General features: G+C 39.4%; 1 protein-coding gene across 2 annotated transcripts in view; it reads left to right on the top strand.

Annotated features, from left to right (window-relative positions):
• vps50 (VPS50 subunit of EARP/GARPII complex) overlaps positions 1–25,422 on the top strand; it is a 102,513-nt gene that overhangs the window by 39,451 nt on the left and 37,640 nt on the right. For both annotated transcript variants that reach the window (XM_079653232.1, XM_079653231.1), the window contains exons 13-19: positions 6,539–6,671; positions 16,216–16,301; positions 16,511–16,605; positions 18,193–18,291; positions 20,059–20,149; positions 21,590–21,772; positions 24,198–24,316. In XM_079653232.1, the coding sequence (XP_079509358.1) occupies positions 6,539–6,671; positions 16,216–16,301; positions 16,511–16,605; positions 18,193–18,291; positions 20,059–20,149; positions 21,590–21,772; positions 24,198–24,316 (806 nt within the window). The remainder of the gene's footprint in view (positions 1–6,538; positions 6,672–16,215; positions 16,302–16,510; positions 16,606–18,192; positions 18,292–20,058; positions 20,150–21,589; positions 21,773–24,197; positions 24,317–25,422) is intronic.

Raw genomic sequence — 25,422 nt, 5'->3', positions numbered from 1 at the left:
CCAAGCGAGAGAGTTGTTTCCAGAGCAGGGGATATTGTAAATGCCCAAACACCCCAGCTTATAAATACCTGGAAATGTGGACATTCTCATATTCCTAAAAACCTGTCTGATGATGCTGAGTGAGTGACTAGTGAGTTTGAGTTGAGTTACTTGAAAAACTAAAGTGAAACTTGATTTATTTTATTGCAGGATCTGATTATTAAATGTCCTTGTTTATTTGTGAGATGCAGTGGCATAAAGAAAATGCTTACTTTGTTTGGTAGTACCAGTAGGTACAAAAACACTGGTTTTCTTGTTCCAGTCTGTTACTGTCACTTTGTTTTTGACACTTTAAAATACTGCTATCCTACAAAAAGGCTGTAAAAATCAGATTTATTATGTAATAAAGAAACATTTTCCGAGTAAAAAAATGTTTTATTGAAAAAAAAATGTATGATTTTTTTTTTCTTCCCTTTATTATTCAATATCGCGATAAATACCGTACCGTGGACTTGTTATCGCGATATTATCGTACCGTGAGTTTTTGGTATCGTTACATCCCTACTAGGGATCAATGTTTCCTTCTGTCACTATAAAAAAAATGTCAAAAATAGAATGAAACACATCTTTGCTGGGATTTAAAAGATATATGCTTTTGCTTGTTGTTTTAGATGTCATCAGTATAACTGGAAATAGTCTGTGAATGCAACTGTACAGTAGTTAAAGAAGCATCCTGATGTTGTGTGTTTGATGGATACCCTGTCAGCACACCGTGTTGCCTGGATGATCGTACTCATACCACAAATACTCACACACATACACAAAAGACTGTACAAACACTCTTACGATTGATCGGATGTGTCATTACACTCTGGGCTGTGTGATCATGATTGATAGGGCAGCACATCCACACATTGGCACGCACTCAAACGAAGAGGTATGTGAACAAGCACGCATACAGTTCATTTTTCTGTCAGGCAGCATTTACAGCCTGTCTGCAGTAAGTTTCCCGGGGAGAGAGTGGTTTTTATTACTTTTATGCCTCTCTGTAGATCATCTTTGTTACGTTCCCTCCTAACTAGGGGCACAGAGGGAAGTAACAAAACACCAAAACAACCGGGTGAGAGAAAAAGGAGAGGAAACCGTCTACTGAAGCCACAACGTGAGATTTGAATTAATACAAAAGTAAAGAGGCTCACCAGCCAAATTGCAAAACAAACTTAAGCAAATAAGGACAACTTTCTTCCAAAAGAAAGTGACCAACGTTTAGACAATACACAAAACACACTGGAGCACATCTCCAATTAGCAGTACACAGGTTAAACTAGATCTCACACAGAGACACGACACGACACGACACGACACGACACGACACGACACGACACGACACGACACGACACTACACTACACTACACTACGTAACACAGGCTGCACACATGCGGCCAGAGAAGAAGGAGAGGAGCCACTGCAGCCTTCCTCAGGTCCTTTTAAGGAGGCCCTGATTGGGGATTGGGAGCACCTGGGGAAGAGGCTGCACCTGGAGACAATCAGGGAGAGAGAGAGAGACACCCACACACACAAAATTGAAGGCACTTTTGTACCTGCCTTTTTAAAATGTCAAAGGGAGAACTAACTGAAGTACCCATGTGTATTAAGTGTCTATGTTGCTAATTTAGTGCAAACAAACGGGACTGAGGTTGAGGGTTTGTCCTTTTTGAGTGTTTGAAATGCCCGTGTTTGGGACTTTTCAGCCTAAAGGGAATCATTGAGTAGTTTTCAAGGTGTCTCTGACAAAAAAATATACCTGTGACAAGTTGTCTATTAAATCAACACAGAATGTGGTTGGGAAAACAGCAAAACACATTTTTCCAATCTTTAAACAAAGACTATTTGTTTGCTCTGGAGCAAGGCCTTTGGCCCTCACCTTCACCGGTGGAGCTGTTCAGCAGAGAATGTGTTGATGTTCTGTATCAATACAAAATGTGCTTTACTGTATGTGGAATAGAGAAAACTTCTTCCGCTGCTCTTCCCCTAACAAACGAAGCTTTAGAAAATGTAAAAGCCACATTAGACCTTCCGAACCTCTTAGTTGTGCAACTTAAAATTCAAGGGAAATGGGAACACTCAGAAAGGTCCTGTTAATTTTACATTAACATCTCATCATTATTGGCCAGCCTCATTCCTTATCAATCCCCTTGTCTGACTGACTTTTTCTCCTGATGGAAACAGGACAGCCCACTCCAGAGAATCGTAGAAGGTTCTCAAAGCGGAGCAGTCGGCTGTTAAAGTAGTATGGTAGTAAACATAGCAGCCTTTCCAAGCTGCTAAGGGTGCTTTAAAGCCTCATCGTTCTTGTTGTTGTACATGTGTTATACAAAGCCATTATCTCTGTTAGAAAAAAAACTCCTCAATAACATCATAATGGCTTGATAACCCATAGTGATCCATTCCATTTTCTCATGTGCAGTGTCCCATTATTTTGTACTAGACTGACCTTCAGTGCAGATATATATCTGATGGGTGGACCATTTCTGCAAGGCCGTGGACTAGATTCAGACACTGTTGCTTTTTAATGTTAAGCAATAAGCAGGGCCATGGTCATAGGCTAGCTTGGCAACTGACTGAAACTAATTAGCCAGCAAACTTCATGAATGGTATTATTTCAGCTCTTTTGTGAGGACAATGGTCTCATGTTGTTGTTGTTAGGAAGAGTTTTTTGATTGTTTTTCTCCCATGTGCCACATTTGATACGTTTGTCTCTGTTTAGTTGCCTGGGTCTTTCTTGTGTGTTTCTGGAGAAATTGTGAGATGGGAATAGCAGCAAAAAGTCTCCCCCAGAATCCCATGGAGACTCAGGCGCAATGCCCCGGACAGAGTTGAGTCGACATGTGCAATGAACCTAGTCGTCACTCATGGCACGTTTTGGTGATGGAGCAAATCGAAGTACAACTTGAAACAGGAAGCAAATGAACAGAACGGTTCCCTGTGTGTAATATCAATCTCATACCCCAGTCTGGATAAGGTAATTGAAGTTATGAATCAAAAAGTGATGAACATAAAAAGGAACCATAGCTTTTAAATGATCTAATAATTTAAAAGTGTAAACCATCGTTTTACTTTAAAGTTTTAAAAATCACGTCAGCTCAAAAGGAACAGCAAACCAGGTTTTTACTGCAACATGGTTCTGATGATTGAAAAAAAAAAAAGCACTTAACGCTTTGTCTTTTCAAAATCTCTCTGACACATCTCGACATAAAGTATGTTTAATGCATAGTGATGGGTAACTTTCTTCAGAAGTCCTGGCTGATCCTGGGCCTGCCTCCTCTGAGCTCTCATCGCTGTTGAAGTTTTTTAATAGCATGTTCTCCTGCCAAACTGCTGGTGTTACATGCAAACACTCTTATGTCTGTCACACACACACACACACACACACACACACACACACACACACACACACACACACACACACACACACACACACACACACACACACACACACACACACACACACACACACACACACACACACACACACACACACACACACACACACACACACACACACACACACACACAGACAGACAGACAGACAGACAGACAGACAGACAGACAGACAGACAGACAGACAGACAGACAGACAGACAGACAGACAGACAGACAGACACACAGACACACAGACAGACAGACAGACAGACAGACAGACAGACAGACAGACAGACAGACACAAATACACACAGAGAGACAGACAGACACAAATACACACAGAGAGACAGACAGACACAAATACACACAGAGAGACAGACAGACACAAATACACACAGAGAGACAGACAGACACAAATACACACAGAGAGACAGACAGACACAAATACACACAGAGAGACAAATACACACAGAGAGACAAATACACACATACATTACCTGCATCCCTTACCCCCACATCGTCTCCCCTGACTTCAGTTGCCTGGCAACATGTTGCCGTGATATGGTTAATTTGGTAGAGAACATTGGATGTTAAATGTTAGCCTTGTTTTTTAGCTCACCTTTCTGACCCTGTGGCTTGAGCCCGTTTGTAACTCAAGATGTGATTATCTCTATTGTTCATTTCAGGTTGATTGTACATTAATATAATAACTCTAGGATGGAACCCACCGTAGAAAACATGTAATCGTATAAATCTCATATTGTTATTATATAAGGTTGTGTCTTTTATTGCTAGTATTTATTGTCATTAGATACTGAACGCAAATAAGTATACCCAGAATACTTTAATATTTTAGTGTAAGTGCTATTCATATTAAAATAGAACAAAGTTGTTTCGTTTTTTATTATTCAGTCTTGACTTGTCATTTTAATTTTGAACCTGCTCTCAAGCAGATTTAGGTTTTATTTTAATAATTACATTTTGCCATGAAATGTTGTGTAATATTGGGTATCAATGTAAAATAAATTACAATTGAATTACAGCGACCATTAGAAGCAGTCAATTGTTAACCTCTATGCTGAACCAACAGAGTGAAATAAAGATTACAATTAGTACTTACTTTGTTTGTAGTGTCCATGGCAGCATCGTTACCGTTTATACTGACTACCAATATCAGGGAGTGCGAAGTGTTTGTGTGTAATATGGAAGGTGTGAGACTGTTTGTACACACAGGACTGCACATCCTTTCACTCGTTACTGCAAAAAGCCTTTTTTATAAAGAATCCATAAATTGTATAGTACCCTTCACTAATGTGCGCATTAGCTGTGCTCTCAGAGGTCGACAGGTTTGGCCTTGTTGCCTTCATTTGGAGGTGAGTTTCCACAGTTGTGTTTACAAAAACATTCTCAGCAAGTAAAAAGTGATTAATGTTCACTCTAGCAATGGTATTAAAAAAGTTTGAGTGCAAAGGAACACATTCAAATGTGGATTTATTACACTTGGTAGGAGTGTAATTCACTGTCATCACTGGAGGTCGGATGTGTATTCAACAGTGAAGTGTGCAGTGAAGCATCCCCTTTCCTTCATATTCCAATATAATATCTGACTCACTTCTTTATTTGACTAATGTTGACTATTTCACTTTTAAATTGAAGCGCTTCAAATGTCTGATAACCTGTTCATCTTTAGCGTTCAGAGTAGTTTCATTACTGGGGAAAAAGGCTGTTAAATTCTTACCAACAACTAACAGCAGTGGAGGCTGTTGTGTGATTCTGCTGCCATGGGCAACCATTTACATCCTTTAGTGTGCCGGTCATTATGTGAGACTTGCTAATGGTTTCCAGTGGTGAATGTAACTCATGTGTCTCACTAAAAACGGTTCTAATGAAAGATTTCTGTCAAGTTGTGGTTTGTCACTCAGGAAATTATGTCATGGCATACATTCAGGAAATATTTTACTCACGTTGGTTTGTGCACGGTTAGGCGTGTATTGCAAAGCGCTATTTTCTCTTTTACTGTATCAACTATACCGTCTGTGCGTCAGGCTTGTGTTGTTTATCTTTCCAACGCTTTTGTGAAGGCTGCAAACGCTTCATTATCGTGGTGTAGCAAACAAAGTGAAGAGCGGCTGCTGTCCACAGCTCCGTTTCATCTGACATGATTAATTTGTCTGCGGACATGTTGACAGGACTCCACTGGCGAGTTATTCAGTCGAGCCTTGAACTGTGTCAGTGGCTACTATTGTGCCAGCTGCACTTTTCTTTGGTCGGCCAATTTTATATTTAACACTCCAATTTTTCCAGACTGTCTGTCTTCCTGAGAGCTGAGGATCAGACATGTCCATCTGTTGTCTGTTTGCAGTAAAAACAGCAGTGTGCGTTAGCCTTTGTGTACTTTCTGTCGTACTTGTTCAGCTGTCTTGCTTTTGATTCAGCACCACTGACATATTTTATAAAATGCTGTTGCGGTTTATTCCCTAGGCATGTTACTGGCTGAAATATCATATACATCTTTTTTTATTTGTCACATAATTCATGAACCCTAACCCTACACAAATCTAGTGTCAAGTATTAGAAAAGTTTTATGAAAGCAATTATTTGCTTCCTGCCGTGGGCTCACGAACATTGTATCACAGCTGATTTATGACTTTCTGATGTTCAGACAAAAGTTAATTATCCACCTACATAGACATTTTTATTATTATAGATGTACTCTCTGTGAAATCCATTATAGAATCATCCAGGCTTGTCAATTCTGCATTCAAGTCGTCATGCTATGATATAACTTAATGTGCACATCAAAGATATTTGAGACCCTCTTAATAACATCATTATTTTAATCAGTCCTTACGTTAATGAGCTCCTACATAAGATGAAAGCTTTACTAATGCACTAGAAAAATTAATGTTTTCCTTCACACTGTCCTTGAATGATGACTATAATGAGATGTAATTTATTATTGCTGAATCTTTATTTTAGTCCAGCACTGTGTGTCTTATAAATACAAACACATATTTTAGATTAATCAAATTATATTTAGCACAAACATAGAGCAATTCAAAAATTAAATCACTGAATTATTGCAATGTGGAAAAGAGCATCATTGACCTTGTTTTCATTGCTTCTCTGTTTGCAGCACATTACCATGGACAGCTACATTCCCTGCCTAACGGATCTCTGCAAGGCATTGTGGGAGGTGATGGTGAGCTACCACCGCACCATGCAGTGGCACGAGGAGCATGACAAACAGGACACCTCACACACTCCAGGTAAGAGGCTCTACCTGTTTAAACCATAACCTTTTGTAATTATTCTGAAAGATTCAGAAACACTACTCTTCTCGTCTGACCTCCAAACATACAATTGCACAAGCTCCCTGTAGAAGCATACAGATTCAGACATTTAAGATACAATAACAACCTCCTGACCTTCCGTTTTGCACATGCTACCATTTGGTGCCCGTTCCTTCTTTTTTAAAATCTTCAATCCCCTTTAAATCTGATTTTGTCTCTTATTCTCTTTCTCATAAAAACATAAAACACCAAATCTGCTCCCTAAGGCGAAAAAGTCCCTCACAGATTCATAACCCGAACGCTAATCCTAACCCTGTTTTTTCAACATACAGAAGGTTTATCAGCTTTCTGGGTGTGTAAAGGCCCAGATACACCGGCCAGTCACCTGAGAAGTCGCCGACGCCGACTGTTGCGTCGCCGGACTCTCCTGCGTATTTGCCGACTTCGTGCACTGGAACACACCGCAAATCCGAGCCGAGCACGAATGAATTGCGTATGCGTGAGTGGCAATAACTCTCCTTACCAGCAGGAGGCGGTAGTGGGTATTCATCATTCAAAAGAGGCAACAACCGGAACAACCGGAAGACAGAGAAGAAGAACAGACTCCGTGATATAAACAAACAACAAATAGCGTTTTTCTTTCCATTTTCACTCTCGTCCATTGAAAATATGAACGAACAGGAGCTCTATAAACCGATGAGGTGAAATAGCCGTCCGTGTGTGTTCCATCTTCCATTTTAAGTCATTTGTTTACCTCCCTCACTTCCGTTAACGCTTATCATGCACTGATTCGCTAGCTGAACAGCCAATCGGTGTTATCCCTTTGTCCGACTTCCGGTGGTGTTCCCGACGCCGAATCGGTAAGAAAAGGCGTCAGGTCGGCAGAAAAGACCCGGCGGTGCGGCGCACACCACCCACTCCGAATAGGGCGTGCCCACATGCCGGTGTATCTTGGCCTTAAGAGGAAAAGGGAGTCCTTCATGTGTGCTGGGGCTTTAGTGCAGCATGTAGCGTTGTGGCACAGATTTTAAAATGGCATATATTTTCCCGCATTTATGAAGTACTACTTCAGTGTCGAGGTCATTGAATGTGTCATTAGTGGAATAATTACTTTTGATTGGACTAGCCTTGGTAAAACACCTCTTGGCAGCAATGCAAATAGATGTGCTTTACGGTTATACAGTTGTAAGGTATCTCTGTGGCGCAATATTAAAGAGTTTATATGTTAATTTGTCTGTTGTGGAATTATCACATTAGAATTAGTTTGAAGGGCGTTCCTAATTACATGAATATAAATTAAATGTAGACATTGTTGAATTTATATTGAAGAATTAATATGACCTGGCCGCATGGGTGATGAAGCATGAATGACGCGTTTTTTTCTTATGGAAATGTATCATAGACGACTTTGGTTTTGATCCGTTAATAAAAAACAAGAAATGAATGTATAGCTGTTTCAGTTGGATATGGTAGTGTAAACAGATCAAACTTGGACTTTTTCTTTTGGGGTTTTTATTTATCGTCCCTAGTAGATACCCCAAATTCTACCTGTTTTATCAATTTTTTACGTACATTTATTGATGATACTAATACATTATATAAACCAAACAGATCCTCAACTTGAAAGCTGCACCCAAGTTATGGCCCGTTTAGTTCAGCAAGACAACTGTACTCCACATCTGTCCAAACCCAAAGCTTATGTCTGGATCAACAAGAAAGTCTTGCTTGTGTTGCAGCTTCCATCAATCCTGCCTTCAGTCAGCCAGTTGTGAAAACATCAGCCTCGAGCAGCTCAGTTGTCAAGGCAATACATACTTTGTGGTTTAGCGGTAAGCTCCACAAAAAGTTGAATTCCTTACAAGTGTAAGAAAGGAAACCATACTGGATTTGGTATATCGCACTTCTCAGCTCATCCTTTGTGTTGCCAAGGACTTTGTCAAGGAGCTGCAAATAAATAACTGTCAAATTAGCTGCTACCTTCCCGTTGCGTATCGAAAGAAAGCTAATTTCCATTCCCCACACTGTACAGAATTTATTAGGCAAATGGATGAGGACACAAAGAGGCTAAGTCCTCAGAATCCTCATTAGATGCGCTCCTCTTCGTAGGGGAAAGGACATACACCGTGTTTCCTTTCATGAAGCCCATCTATCATCTCCCTATTTGATTGGCTGTCACCTCTATCCTCTGTGTAAAGGTGTCCCTGACCCCGCCTTTTTCCTGGCTTTCACCTTTCTCTTTTTTTCCTCCTAATGTCCATCAGAGTAATGATTTACTATACAGGCTTTGTCTCATTTGTATGACCTCCACAGGAAGTGACCTCCATCTCACACAAGAGGTCCGACCCACTGAAGATTACTCCTCTTCTGCTAGACACTCACCCGATTGAGATGTTAAAAAAAATAAATAAAATGTATCCCATTGAATGTTAGCCAGTTTCTACTTGACATATTGAGCTGGTCAGTGTAACAAATCTTGCCAGTTGATGAAAGCAAAGGTTGTTTTAAGAAGTTCTAAAGGTCAGGGTACTATCCCCACCTGACAAACTAGATTTGCTGCCCTGTCCCGTATGATCAGCACTGAAGGCTGGGAGGCTCCATGTGTGTGAGACCCCTTGAGTGAGTGAAATCAAATAACCATGGCCAGTTGGTGACATGTTCATACAGAGCATGGACACGGTCCATGTTGGCTAATATATGAATATATAGTGGCTCTCTGCTTTGCGATGATAAAGAAAAAGTATTTTCAGCATCAGGCGAGAGTCAACCTTCACACCTCGTTAGTGTTGAGTAGTATCATGGAATATAAAGTGAACTACGGAGCATGCAATGTGAAATAACTTACGCTTTACTGACCTAACATCATACATTGTTATTTTTGTATTGAACCATTCCATCTTACTTTTCTGTTCATGCAAACATCCTCAAGTCAAGTTAGCAACACTCTAAACAAAATGTTTCTCATCTCAACATTTACAACCTGCAGATCATGATTGGATTAATATGCAAGCCCTTTGAATGAATGCATCTGCTTTAAAGGACTTTCATGTTGTAAGTTGCATACAACGTTGGGATCAAGCCTTTCAACACATGAAGCTGTGCGTGTGAATTAAGTAAAGGACAATTTGTTAGGCTCAAACTGCACCAAATCAGCATTTAATATGGTAATTAAAAATGCATCGTGTATTCGGTCTGATTGATTATAATCCCTCCAAAAATATGTTGGGTTTATTAAACATATGGTGCAGTGCTATAGGCCAGTACTACACAAAATGTACATAAGCGTAACATTTTCAGTTTTTTTTGCTAGTCGAAATCAGCTGTATTTTGCATAATTGTATTTATTTGGCATCTGCATCGTCTGCGGGGAATTCAGATTATAATTTGTTTGTTAAAGGCTTCACGTTGCCAGAAAAACAATCTGGTTTGGCTTTTTCTCTTCTTAATTTGCAAGAAGATTTATGCAAAGTCATGCAAATGCTCTTGTTGGATGAGTCATAGTTTGAAATCTGCAGGGAGCTAAGCCGCCTGTGGGTGTTGTCCTGTGAGTCACAAAGAACTCCGTCACCCACAATGCCACCAAGGGTCAAACCCTGCTTACCGCCTACTGAGTAGCCAAATGTGGCGTTCCCCATCGTTCACCATTCCTACCGCTCTTTATTAACACTTTTAGTAATCAGTCTTAAGGCTTTTTAACTGGATAACCCGAACAGGAAGTCTACGCCCTCACAGGGTCAGCACCCCAACTGCACTGAATGCAACCAAGTATGGGGAATACATGGGGATATAGTGTTGGGATGGAAATAATACGCTGTTCTATAAAGTTGAACTGCTTTAGTAATCACAATGTCACTATAAGATTTCGTAAGGTTTTAAATCATGCAGATGTGTTGCAGTCTAACCAGGTGCTATGTACAAGACTTATCATCAAACTGCTTGGAGTTTTGAACTTTGAAGGGATTTTCTGCCTTTTTAAAACTTACCCTTCAACATCTGACATAATCTGCTTGGTATTTCAAGCCTTTGTGGGCAATGGAATTCTCTCTTTTTTTGTTTATTAGAAGTTTTGAGTACAGCTTTTCGACATATACCGTACTGTAAGTTAACTCTTCAGAATAAAAGAAAAGTATGAGTTATAATTGGATTTTTGACTCAGCCTTATGGTGCACCCACAACACTTCTTACCTTAGTCAGGGCTGTTTTCACGTTGTCTTCGCCGTGTTTTTGCTCTCTATTCCTCACAGCCCCTCACTCCCACAACTGTCCTTGTGCTCATTAAAGGAAACCTAGTTATGTTATGCTTTATCACAAGCTCTTTGTTCTTTAGTTTTTTAAGTAAATGCAGTTAAAACCAGCTCTGTCCTAATTAATAATTCAAATTGCAGCTAAAGTTATTGGGGTCTCAAGGATAATGTTTGAAGCCTTCCCAGTGAAGGACATCCTTTGAAGTTGATTATACTTTGCGTTAACTTTATTATCAGATATCACGACTAGTATTACTCGAACATGATAGTGTTGGATGTGGAGGTAGAGGCAAGGACGGAAAAGGGTTGAATACATTTAAAATTCATCATGAGCACACTCGCGAAGATGAGAATCTGAAACCATATATTTCAAATAAATCCAAATACCATGGAAAAGCATGTCTATTTCAGAGTGTGAAGATTACAATCAGTCTGTGGGAGGAGAAGATAAACGTCCATGATGGAGCCAGGTGGACGGGTATACTTGCCGGCCAGAATTTAAATTCAATACTCTTGTGAAAGCGCTACCTCTTCAACCACCAAGTAATCTTGCTGGTGTGGTTTTCAAAAAAGGAGAAGCTTTTTTCCCCTTGTCTGAAGGATAAGACACACTTGTCAAGTTAGTATGTGAAAAAGTGCTGCTGAGATCTGCTTTGGTGCATTAACCAGATCATTATCAAATATTCCCTATACCTTTCTAAACTGTCTGACACTGAAACAAACATGTACTGTAAGCTTATTTTCATCATTCAAGATTCCTATTATAGATTCTTAGAGACAAATGTAGTAAGAACATGAGTGTTAGTAGCAGATGCAGATAATGAAGAGTGCTTTATTCTTGAAAAGTGTTTAAATTAGACGAGTCTCTTGTTTTTAATAAGATTTGTTGTTTGAGCTTAATGCCTTGCTATACTTTGTGTTACCATTATAAATGATTCAGGTGGACATTTGAAGGCAAATACCCATTCATGATGTTTAAGAAGCCCCTAGATCCAATGAATTGCAACCAATAAAACTTGACATGAAGTCCTCTTGATGATTCTTCTGCTCTTTGATGAATTGAGCCAGCTGTCAGAATCTATGATAAGCCTGGGCCAATCCCCTCCGCTGCTTATTGTAAGCCTCAGAGTCCGATTAACAGGCGTCCTCTGTGTGAAGTGGTGGTCTGCATACAGACTGATAAAAAAAGAGTAGAACACGTTGTGAGGTGAACTTTAGTGCATTGGACAGAGTTCTTGTCAAAGAGAGAGAATATCAGTGACTAGGGATGTAAATGGATAACTTGATTGATAAACTAATGGTACTCCGTCAATGTATTATTCCAGTCTTACTGTATTGTCAGACCCACAATGGACAGTAAAGTAAACACTAAAAACATATCAAACTGTTGCCTTTCGCAGTAGCCTCAGGCAGAAAGGAGCAGCGGGCTTCAGAGGTCTCATAAAGCCTCTTCTTTCTAACTTTGTATTTTCATTTTTAAACTTGTAGTTTTAAATCCAAACCGACACAACTCATGTCAATCTATCTGACTTTAATCAGCTTCCACCTGAGGCACAAAAGGCTTAACACAACCATCTGCAGTTTGTGTCCCCTAAGACCTCGAAACACACTTTGATGTGGAAAGTAGGTGGAGAACCCTTTTAAGTATGTGATTTAAAACGGATATATTAATCGATAATACATCAAAGTCAGAAACCCCCTTGACATTGATTGACCCCATCAGTTTTTCATGAGAGGGAAATCATGGTAGCATTGTTCTTCACAGTTATAAGGTAATGTCCATGGGTTACCCTTCCACATAGTTCAGTCACACCTGAACAAGCCACAGCTTTTTAATTTTAAAACACCTTTTGCTGGTGAATTCATTCCCTTTTATCTATCACCATAAAGTGATAGCTTCAGAGACTCAGGTTTCTGAGGAGCTTTGATTAATCCAGCTCCATTGATCCCTTCTTGTGTCTTTTATTTTGGGGTTTTCATCTCTTTAACCTATTGAGGCCCTATCTTTAAGGCCCACAATAGCTCCTCACTCACTACGTCTTGGTTGTAAAGGCTTTAAATTACTCATGCCCATTCTCTTACTTTCATTACATGTATTCAATAAGATATACACTGTGTGGGTGTAACACAATTGATGTTGGTACTGGTAATGAATGAGCTGTTGTTCTGGTGTCTTTATGAGAACACGGCTTCTGTTTCTCAGGTCAAAAGGGGATTTGTTTTATAGGCAATATACTGTAGCTTTTGAATGCCATTTCTTTCCTGAAAAATTTGAATTATGTGTTCAGTCTATTCTTTATAAAGCAGGGAAAATAGCAAGAGATATTTTTCGTGTTGCTCAGAAGACAAACACCTCACCCAGCAGGTTCAGCGTACAGTGGTTCTGTTTTGACTACAGCTCGGAGTCAAGCTGAGTTAAATGATGTGTTTGTATGTTTAAGGCTTTGGGTCTTTCAACCATCTTACTTCTTAGGGATAAGAAAAACATTACCACATGATATATGCCTGTCTCCCCTGTTTTCTCTGACTAACGTCTCTAACCATCATCTGGTTCAATAGTTACTGAAGGTCAGTGTGTGTGATGTCAAACACATCAAGATCTACACGTGTTTGCTCAGTGACACATTTATTTTTTCTTCATTGATTTTAAACTGAAGACTGAAGTCTTGGAAATTCTTACCTAATCTATTCCCCTACCCCTGATTTACACAGCACTTCTCTGTTTAGGTTGCCTCTAAATATACACTCTGGTTTAATACTTGAAGAGAATGCTTTTCACCAGAAGTAAAAATGAACTCTGCAGCTGAATTGTAGCCTTTTTTAAAAATAATTTTACTTAAGAGTTAATTGTTTCCCTACTGCTACAGTAAGACACTGTTATGATTATATATTTGGACTTCGTCATTTGGGGTTTTATATAAAGGAACCATTCGGTGTCTGGATGCTACAGAAGGGGGGGGGCTTTATTGACAGAAAGCGCCAATATTGAGGCTCCATGTCCACAAGCATTTTCCCTTTGAAAAGCATATACTGTATGAGGCACTAAATCCATATGAGGAGAGAAGCTAAATAGCTGACCCTGGCCATACAAATGACAAACCCTAAAGGCAAACACAAACCTTGACCAGTGCCATAATCCACAACATAGATAAATCTCTTCATTTTTATCTTTCCTAAACATTAAAGGAATATACTGGAAGGGGTAGGTGGGATTGGCAGCCCCCCCGCTAGTTGACTTGCAGGGTGAATACTGCTGGCTTATCCAGAGACGATATGCCAGCCAATATGCCAATATGCCACTGATCGAAGCCGTTTTCAGAGCGGCTGTTGTGACATTGTAGCCCAGCGGTGTCCAAACATTTTTCATAGAGGGCCACATACAGAAAAATAGGGGTGAGCCACTCACTAGAGTTCAGATGTATTGCCTCATAGGTGAAGTTATAAGTTAGCAAAATCAATCAAATGTAAGTAAATGATGCTTGATGCAACAGCCTACATGACAGCTTTCCATAGGGTTTCATTTATTTTGTTAGCAGCTCATTCCTTAAAACAGAAGCCTTAGATTGGCCAGGGTCAGCTTACAAAGAATTGTAAAATATTTGCCTATGGATGTCAGTAGACAAGTTTTGGATGCTTTGGTTCTGTCGCAGCTTGATTCTTGTTTGGTTATATGGTCTAGTGCTGCTGAAAAAGAACAAACTACAAGTAGCACAAAATAAGGCAGCACGATGTGCACTGCAGTGCTCCTCCAGAACCAGAGTCACTGAAATGCTGGAGACACTGAAATGGTTAACTGTCAGACAGAGGTCAACTTATATTTTATTACATTTTGTCAGAAATATTACAGTGACTCACTCACCAGATATATTATCACAAAGGTTTATAGCGCAATATGCACAACATAACTATCAAACACGACATACAATAGAAGGAAGGTTTGTATTGCTCAAATCTAAATCAAATATGGGACAGAAAACAGTCATGTACAGAGCCATGATCAGCTGGAGCTCTTTACCGGTCCACATCATTCAGGAACATTCTCAAGTACATTTCAAAAGGTTGCTAAAAAAAACATTTAAGTATTATAAAGTCAATTTGAACTGTGCCTGTGGCTATGTATGCATATATTATGATGTAAACTTATTTGTGTTTACTTTTGTTTGGCCTTAGGATGGCGATAATTGGATGACCATTTTAGTTTTCACTTCATACGGCACTGTAAATTGCATGCAATTATGAGCTGTTTTGTTTTAATTTTGTTGTATGTATGTTTTGAGTGTGTGAAGACCCCAGGAAGAATAGCCAATGCTCATGCTAGTGCTAATGGGGATCCTAATAAAGACATAAAGACATATCATAAGAGGAAATAGGAAGGGTATATTTCAAGGTTGTTATGTAAATAAGTTATTGGGCTTTTTTCTTATCAACTTAGATTTGTTAGAACATATTTTCAACTTTTAGTGACTGAAAGCGGGCTTATTAACACATGAACACTACTGTGTAATATATGTTTACAGATATATTTAAGAAGTACAATACAAGACAAGCTCAAGTTTCATTTGTGGGCCGCATTCCATTATACTTTTTGAATTTTGTCAGAGCCGATTCAAAATGGCCCACACCCCTGTAGTAGCCTCTTCAGTGTCTGCTACACATGGTGTTCAAAGATCGGTGAGAAGAGAAACACTAAAACACACAGAGAGGAGGAACCGTGTTCATTGGAGATGATTTATGTTCCGGCTGTCTGACAGTGACCAGGTCCTTAGCACATAAAACATGTCTCAATGTATTTTCATACTGCGTTCTCGGTAGCTGTCAGTCTTCCCTCTCTTCAGGGACTCTACACTCTGACCTACACTCTCAAATGATGTGAAATGCAGACTTTACAAGAAGTCTCCTAATCTTCAGCTAAAATTCAGGCTGTCTACATTGTCATGCTAACAATGAGGAACAAATCCCACACAGATCTGCAGACCAACGTGACCACATTCCCTTGATCACATTGAATGCACCGGATGAATCACATTATCAAATGGATTTTTTTTCCATTTGCTTCTTCATCAAAATGAATAATATATTTCTTTATTCCTCTAGGACTTCTGATTCACGCTGTTCACACATCATTCTGCAAATGTCTATTAAAAAGTCAATTAAATCCGTTGAGTCATGCTGGAATGAAACAGTCAAGCAATAGATAGATAAAATGGAAAAAGGGGGAAAGGTAAATGTATCTGTCTCCTTATTTAATCCGTCTGTGTGCTTTTTTTGAACACCCCTAGGTGACGCAGCAGAGTCTGATGAGTCGGTGGTGGACCGCAGCTATGTCAAGAAGAAGCTGGAGCATGGACTGACACGCATCTGGCAGGTTTGAAGAAATTCTATCTTATATCGTCTCTCTATTATATCTCTGTTTTTGCCCACATACTGTAGTCTTCACTCCAGATGATTGACATGACTTGTGGGAGTATTTGTTCTGTTTTATGTGATGTTTAAAAATAAAATTGTGTTCATGTTTTTATGGTTGATCCGAAGATAATTCACTAATCACTTTTCCCCCGTCATGTTCCTCCCCAGGACGTCCAGTTGAAAGTGAAGGCCTATATCTTGGGGACAGACATGTCTAACTTTAAATACGATGATTTCATCGTGGTACTTGATGTCATCAGCAGGTACGCCGTAGGAACAGAGCAATCAGCTCATCCTTGTTTCCACTAATTGGCCATCATTATCTTGCAATCACTGTCCCTTTCTCCGTCATGTCTTATTCGATTATTATCCCATTTGTTTTTCAGGTTTTTATACTCTGACATGCAGTCTTTTTTTTCTCCCTCTCTGTCGCTGACTCACTCAGATTATGCAAACTTAATTACACACAAACACAACATGCTTCTTCGTCCAATTAGATCATTATCATTGTTTGTTTACAAGCACATCAAAACAGATTTTATAATGCCAGTACAGTATGTCCAAACCTATTAACACGCCACACTTTGATTATGTTAACTCTGATTATAGTAGTGAGTGATACTCCAGTTATTTTTGCATTTATGGACACCAAATAAGAAGTATGCTCGCATTCATCTCATTTCTTGATTTGCGGTCGACCTGTGCTGCTCAGCCCATTATGACTGTATGTGGGAGTGAACCTGTACATTGTCTGGAACAGTTTGTGGGTGGAATAAAGATTGATGTTTTGTTAGAAGAAACCAGCATATTCCAGTAAAAGTCTTTAAGTTAACCTTAAATCATGGGCATTTATTTGTTACATCGAATTCAACTTTTCTAACAATGTGTGGTTATGTAAGAAATGTACATTTACTTCTATTGATTTAATGAAGTCACTGCCTGCGTTCAAGTTATTATCTGTGCACATACTGTATAGGACATCATCTAAAATAGCTATTTGACGAGTCAGCTACTGTACCTGCAAATATCCAAATATTTCCGATGGTTTATTTTAGATGAAGTCTTGTGTGGTCCTTTTCTTTCTTCAATACCCGTGCAAACGGCACATTGTCTGTCCCTTGACCGGTTGCCAGAGCGAGTCTGTTTACATCGTGTCTCTGTGCCCCTGCTGGCTCAGCTGTCAATCAAACACACATGGCAGACTTCCTCCAGAGGCTTTGAGGCTAAAGGGCAGTTTAAGAGCATTTAAAATACAGCTTTTTACATTTTTGACTGCAGAAAATCATACAATATAGGAATAATCTTATGAAGTAGCAGACACAATATAGGGATAGATTAAAATTAAAATAAATGTTGTAATAAAAACCTTAATATTAGGACTTTATCTGCAAATATGTTCGGCGTGATGATATATGCTTGGTTACTTCCTAAATACCCCACAATACAAGACTCGTTAGGTATAGTCAATTACATTTATATTATAGAAAATAATACGTTGTCTCTTTGATTTTGAAAAGTTGTATAATTTATTACTGGACCAAGCAGGTGTGTTAGTCTTTTATCAGCATGCCTTTGTGGCGATATTCCAATAATTGATCGTTTTAAGTGTATTCAAGCAAACTTCTAAGAATTTTTTTTCTTTGTTTTTCTCTAACTTGCAGTGAGTGAACCATTATGGGATGGTATGACAGATAGTCAGTTTCAATAGGCAGCCATTAAAGAGTCCATTTGTTCTCCTTACACCCGGTCTTCTCACTAGTACATCATTAATTGCAAAATGTCTCTTCACTCCTCTTCCTTCATCATTATCTGTCATTATTTGTTCTTCATCCAACAACCTCTTTCTCCAGGTTGATGCAGGTGGGGGAGGAGTTCTGCAGCAGTAAGTCAGAGGTCCTGCAGGAGTCTATCAAACGCCAGAGTGTCAACTACTTTAAAAACTATCACAGGTAAGATGTCTCCATTGCTTCTGGGTCCTCACCTGCATCATGTGACAAGTGCACATCCTTCTCAGTCAGTGAGCTGGCAGGGTCGGTTGTGTGTGAAAAATTAAATGGATGAATCTAATGTGCTTTCCCCGTTCCACATGAATTGGAAGAAAGTTCTTGAGACAATATTGAATGACACTTTAACAGCAGGTTGCTTGACAGAAACTTGTACACACAATCACGACCACTGGCTGCTTTCATTATGTTCTATTCCCAACGTAACCCTCTTCGTGGTAGATGTGTAATTAGACGGTGGATCTCACTGAGCTGGAAGCACATGTACCGCTTGATTACATAACCCCCTGCCAGCCACTTGAATATGTATGCTTTGACACATACAGCGTCACACTGTCACATGTGATCTTATTAGAGTTGAGACTGCATGTCAAGAATCATTGATAGGATAATTGAATGCTGATTAGCTTCATTCCTGTGACGCAGGAGGGAGACAGTCATTTTAAGGTTGGAGATCATCTCAGTGTGAAATTGTCATTTGAACTGAAAAATGGAGCGGTTGAGGCAAAAGAAGTAAAAGAGGAGGTGGAGAATGGCAGACAGCATTAGAAGGACATATTCTACCCCCCCACTGTGTCCATGTGCACACTACGGGGGGCCAGCAGCCTTCCAGCGTGCGTCATCTTTACATTAGGTTAATCTTCCAGCCGATTTACAAACGGATTGTGCATCAGTGAACGTCGGCTGGCTGAAGCCCCCTCATCGTCTTCAGGGTGGGTTTGTTTTTGGCCCGAGGTTTCAAAGGATAGAATACCATTGTCAAGGTTTACTATCAATAAATATCATAGAGCTGTGCCAATGGTCATTTCTGCTTTTGTTAACTCATTGTCCATGATTGATTGACAGGTTTATTTGTAAGCTTCAAAGGGTTATGGCTAATATAATGGAACTGAATGGCACTCAACTTATGGTTCTCAAAGTGCCCAAAACATACATGATGATATATAAGCTGTTTGGTACAAGGTTAGGGCTATTTTCTTTCTACCGTGCTATATCCATGAACCACATCATCGCGGCAGAGGCTCATACACCCTCTTTGGAGGTTTTTAGTTTGAAGAAGAATTTTTGATTTCGGGCAAACCATACCGTTAATATATTTTAATTGTCAATGCATTTTATGGTAGGGTTATGATTTGATATCAATCCTGTATTTCTGTTCCACAAGACTTCCCTGTCCCTTGCCTCTGCTACTGATCTTTCACTTTCACTCTTACTTCAAACACCTTTAAGACATGAGCTACCGCTGTGTTTGAAGTCACGACTGCTCTGACATTTCCTCCTAGAAAAGACTTCATATTGACCTAGCTGGTGACCATCAGGGTGACTGTCTTGAGCTGTGATGACAGCTAACATAAAAACATGTTACACTCACCTACTCAAAGCTCACACACACACACACACACACACACACACACACACACACACACACACACACACACACACACACACACACACACACACACACACACACACACACACACACACACACACACACACACACGAAAAACCTCTCCTTTTTCAAAGTGCATCCGTGACCTTTGCAGGTTCTTTTATGTCAGAATATCTTATCTGGACTCTGGCTGCATGTAAACAGACTTGGACATGCTGCTGGCATGAGGTCAGTAATGGACATGTCGACTTCTCCTTTTTAACTGTTGCCTCTTCTTATCATTCCCCATCCCCGCTCCTTTTACTTTCTTCTCCTCCACTCAGGGCACGACTGGAAGAGCTGAGGATGTTTCTGGAAAATGAGACGTGGGAACTTTGCCCAGTCAAGTCTAACTTTAACATCTCCCAGCTCCATGTGAGTAAGAATCACATCGCTGAGGCCAGAAAATGAAGCACGGTAGCTTTCATTTATTCCACACTGTCACTCATCGCCCCCCCACATCACTGTGAAATTTGCATCAGGATATGAAACACAGGGGATCCTGCTCAGTGATTTCTGTGTAGGTGTGGGGGTGTGTGTAATTTTGTCAGCCTGTGTATAAACATATATTCCACTGCATGTTATATAACAGAGATAACGAAAATATGGCTGTTGGGACTGATGCCGTGTATGTTAGATATTTTTATTCCCCATAGTCTTGAGCGTATACATATGAAACATTCAATATCAGACTAAAGTACATCGCATAAAGACACCACCTACATACTGTACATGTATTGTAGTCCCTCATGGATTCAACCAACTCTAAGAAAACTGCAACATGTTCAACTCACTTTACCAAAATACAGAAAAGATAAATGGAAATAATTAGATGTCAGAAGGATTCATGGAATTCATTCATATTCTTGTTTTTCTTCATGTCAGTCTTGCTTGGGCACATTTTGCAATAAACACGATTGCCAAAGAATTAGCATAATCAACCCACTGCCAGAAGAATATTGTTTGTGTACAGTACTGCATGGTAAACAGATAATATACCTATTAACCCTTTAAAACCTGCTGGGCACTAACACTAACACTAACTAAGTGTTTTAACAGGCTGCAATTACTATTCAAATATATATACATGAGCTCATAAGATATTTAGTAGATATCTGGCCATTTTCAAAAAGAATGGCTTTTTGTAAATATAATTCAGATACAATGTATATAATATTCCTCGTATTTAGTTGATTTTGTTCTGAATTGTTAAACTTAGACCGACATTTGAGTTGTTTACCTCATCTTATGCCTGTTTCTATCTCTAAAGTTTTCCTCTAACAGTCAACCATTTTTGACTACAAATGATTCATTTGAATTTATTTCGGTTCTTAAACTTGGAGCGTTCCCCAATTAATAAATGAAACAGGAACGTTTGATAATAAAAGTAAAAACATCTACAGCCTAAGGAGAGCACATTGTTGAAGGTCAATAACTTGAAAGAGAACACACTGAAAAATCATGCATGAACCAGCACGATTCTTTGCAAGCAGGTAGTTTGTTTATGCCTTTGGGCCAAGATATTTCAATGAGAACATGCACCAGGAAACTGACACGATGTGTTGTTCACAGTTCTCCAAAGTTCATTTGCTGCCTAATAACAATTGCTGATTTGCCAATGCAGCCATTAATACTAGGAACAATGTTTGACTGTAGACTATTTGTAATGTAATGATGTTAGATACAACAGGGCAAGTTCTGAAATGTTAATTTATCTAAGCCTTAGTTTCTCATATGTGCCTCAACAGCTAACTTTACCGAACCTGAACAAACATCTGTCTCTATTCTGTCTCCTTCCGATCTCCTCCAATCCAGGAGTTTAAGTTCATGGGCCAGTGTCGTTCTCCGTCCGTTTCCCCGAGCAGACAGGCCGTTTCCTCCAGCAGCCCGGCTCAGGACGAGCTGTCCCTGTTTCAGCAGTTTCTTCAGGAGGGAAACCCCTTTGAGCTGCCTACTGAAAAAGAGGAGGAGACAGAGGACGTGCTGGCATCCAACGGGGTAAGAGGAGACTTCAAATACTTGCGTCCAATTGGTGCCTACTTTAGTATATATAATCACCTTTACCAGTGGGAATGATGTGTAGCCCAGTCTCTCTTAAGTATGCAAAAGCATTGTTATACATGGTATACATGGGTCACAATGGTAGTTATAGTGGTAGGTAAATCATGCTCTTATTCCTTATGTGAACAAATCATATCTGAGGATTCAATTAAGTTGTTCATTGCCCCAAGTTGGATACATTATTATGTGTAATTAACAAGGCTACCTGTAGGGCTGCATAACCAAACGAGTTAATAAAAAGCCGGGTTGATTAATTGGGACATCATCATTGGGGGTCATTAAGTTGTTTACAGACGCTCCCAAGCTGTCATCACCCTGGCCGTAACACACCTCGATTAACAGTGAGGGGCCAGTAGTGCAGGACATGCCATGTTTAGTATAACACGTTAGCTCAATGTCTGACATGTAATATAAGCTGTTAAAACACAAATGAATCTGTGGGTAGTGTCATTGGCAGGGCATATAATAAACCTATGATATAACATACAGCTTCTCATCCTTCAGGATTAAACGTTTTTCCTAAGCAAATGATACCGCTGTTTTAGTGTTGCGTTTAGTTTAGTTTATTTATAATCATTTAAGCACTCAAATAGGCACATCAGAAGTATTCAATAAACGGTAAGTCATTTTTTTGAAAATAATGACAAATCAAAGCAAATGTATAACCAAAAATGTGTGGCTAAACCCTTAGGCTTATTACACCCACCCTTTAAAAATGTGTTGTTTTGCATATTTCTCATTCGTTTTGGGCCCTCCAACAGTGGAAACATTGTATTTTCTTAGAAAGACATGTTCACTGTTTTGTGTTTTATATATAAAGGCCCCAGTTCTCCTTGAACCAAAAATATGTTTTCCCGCTAAGTGGCGTCACTCAGTTTAGCTGGGAGTCCATGAGGTCCACTTGAAATGTTTTGGCTCTATGAAACCTGATGTACTTATATAATTCTGTCTTCTTCAAGTTTGTATCTTCTTGGTCGAATGCATTTATTGTAAGTAGCTTTGGATAAAAGCATCAGCTAAATATAATGTAATGTAATGTCCAGTACACTACTAGTACACTAGGCCTGCCACTTGAGTGCCATACATGAATACAGGCGGAGAGAGCTCCTTATTCTTTTTCTACGAAAGCCTGATTCACGGAACGATTAAGCAATGAGCTTTTCTGCAAATGCCTCTTTAAACCCAGAAGTGAAGCCTAGCTTGATCTGGAGGGGGGCAACAGGTTTTTGTGATCATAAAAAGGACATTTAGAATCAATAAACATCTTGCAATATGTGCATTAGCAAAGTACTCTTAGCAGCTACGCTTAGTTTAAGGTCCCTTTAGTTGTTTTTAAAAGAAGGGTTCTTGGCTTTGTTATCCCACACACCAGCACTTGTGTCTCTATGAAATACCCATTAAAGAGTAGAAAGTCTTGGGTAGCCTTTGGTAAGCAACTGGAGATCATTATGGTAGGGGTTGCTGCTACAGTAGCTAGACAGGTTAGCTACTTGCTAAGCGGCTAGCTAAATTGAATCTCTGCCTTTCTCTGTTATGTGTTTTTACCCCACTAGTTCATTTTTTTCAAGAGAGAAGAACACACATCTACTCTTTGTCAAGGCTTCTACCAATATAGGGCTCAACCAGATATCTATAACTTTGCTAAAGTGAAACCAGTAATAGAACCTGGTGCTGTGGATGTGCTATTCCTGTGACTAATATAAACATCAGTTTTTCTTTCAAGGCTTATGTGTTGAATAAAGCAGTATTTATTTTCAGGAATTGGGAGAAAAATGGCACAGGTGCCCCGATACCCTGACAGATCAACCACTTTTTCTATATATTGATATATTTTCCTTCCGGGCTCAACATCAAAAGCAATATTGCACTATCTAACATGTCTTATAGAAGCTTATAGAAGCCCTGTCCTGGCTGCCCCTAAAGCTTGTAATCCTTCCCATATGGCTGTGCTGTGTTCCCTGAGTTAAGGACAAAGACAAATATTGTCTTATTTCACGGGAGCTTTAACCAGCCTCTCCTCTGGGATGTGTATTCATTTTTTGCTTTTTGTCCGCAAGCCAGTCATTTCATGGTTATGCACCCATTACAGATAAAGGTGGGGATGCTATACTTCATTTTCAATTATTCTTTTATATAATTTAATCACAGCCCTTTTACAGCGCTTTCAAGTAGGCCGTTTTTATTTGATGACACAGTTTCCCATGGCATATTTTTATTTGAACACATGTCTTTCACAACAGGTGATGTCAGTAAAAGGTGTTTGACTTGTTTCTGAATCCCTTTACTCTCATCATGTCTTCTTTGCCCTGGCCCAGTTCCCATTGTCTCACATCTGATCTTTCTCTCTTTTCCAACTCTCAAGTACGAGTCAGACGAGCTGGAGAAGAATGTGTATCAAGACTACGACAGCGATAGTGATGTCCCTGAGGAGCTCAAGCAAGACTACGTTGACGAGCAGACGGGCGATGCCCCCCTCAAGAGGTCAGAGGTCACATTGTTATTTCGCCACTCAGAAATACAGCTCAGGGTATGACATGTGGAGTTATGTGGTATATCAAGGTATCCATCTTTTACTTTCCTGGCTTTTTGCCAATTTATAAAAGCAAGTAAACAACTATCATCACAAAATAAAATGGTATCGTGATGATCTTTTTTAAAGGTGGTTGTAAAAGGATGTGAAGCATTATACTACTTCTTATGCATTTAGTCATGATAATTGTATCTCCCCTTTCCCTAACTCTGCTAAGTAGGCTACAAAGCTATTTGTATCGCCATGAAAAATTATCCTTCTTCCCACCTCCGCCTACGTCATTGGTGAGCATTGATAGATTCATTTCTGCTTTTAAAAAAAAAAAAGGCAATCATGCTCCTCCTCAGACTGAGCAACATGAGTTATTTTCACTTGAGTCAGAAATTTGAATGGAATTGAGGAAAGTTTAGTTGTTATGCTTTTTGTTATCAGAGTAAGGGATATATAATCAAAGCAAACAATTACCACCTTCGATTAAAAGTCAGCATGATGGAGTGTTCAATTTTATAACCTGCCTTGTTCTGTTTTTTTCAGTTAACTATGAACGGCCGCATGTGTATGTATGTGGTGGACTGAATTATTAAGAACCTACTATTGTGTGTGTATTACACTGAGTTTGACCCACAATCCCATTACTTATTCAGTAGCTTGTCATTACAGAAGCACTTTTATAATAATCATTTATTTTCATATAATGTACAAAGGCTTATTAATGGAATTGTAAAGTTTGTGCCCCGCGTTAAGTCTTGTTATTTCAAAGATATGACATGCGTGATATTTTTGCCTCAACACCCCACGTTTGATTTCCTATTAGGTACCTGTATTAACCTAACATTAGCCTATAGCCACTTAAATGCTAATTTCCCATTCTTAGGAGCGGGAATCACTAATGGTTAATTATTGAATGAGTCGCATGGTCACATCCAATAATTAGGAGGTCGATGTAATGATTGCAGGCTAATATGGCTGGATGGGCAGTGTCAGGGGTCTGGTGCTCCAGGATCAACAGTTCAGAGACTTCACCACCAGGGTCCCTCTGTGGCCCCTGCATTGTGTA

Source organism: Notothenia rossii (genome assembly GCF_949606895.1).
Source record: "Notothenia rossii genome assembly, chromosome: 10".
In the NCBI taxonomy this organism is placed as follows: Eukaryota; Metazoa; Chordata; class Actinopteri; order Perciformes; family Nototheniidae; genus Notothenia; species Notothenia rossii.
Note: the sequence above shows the minus strand (reverse complement) of the source record. Positions and strands in the feature narration are given on the sequence as shown.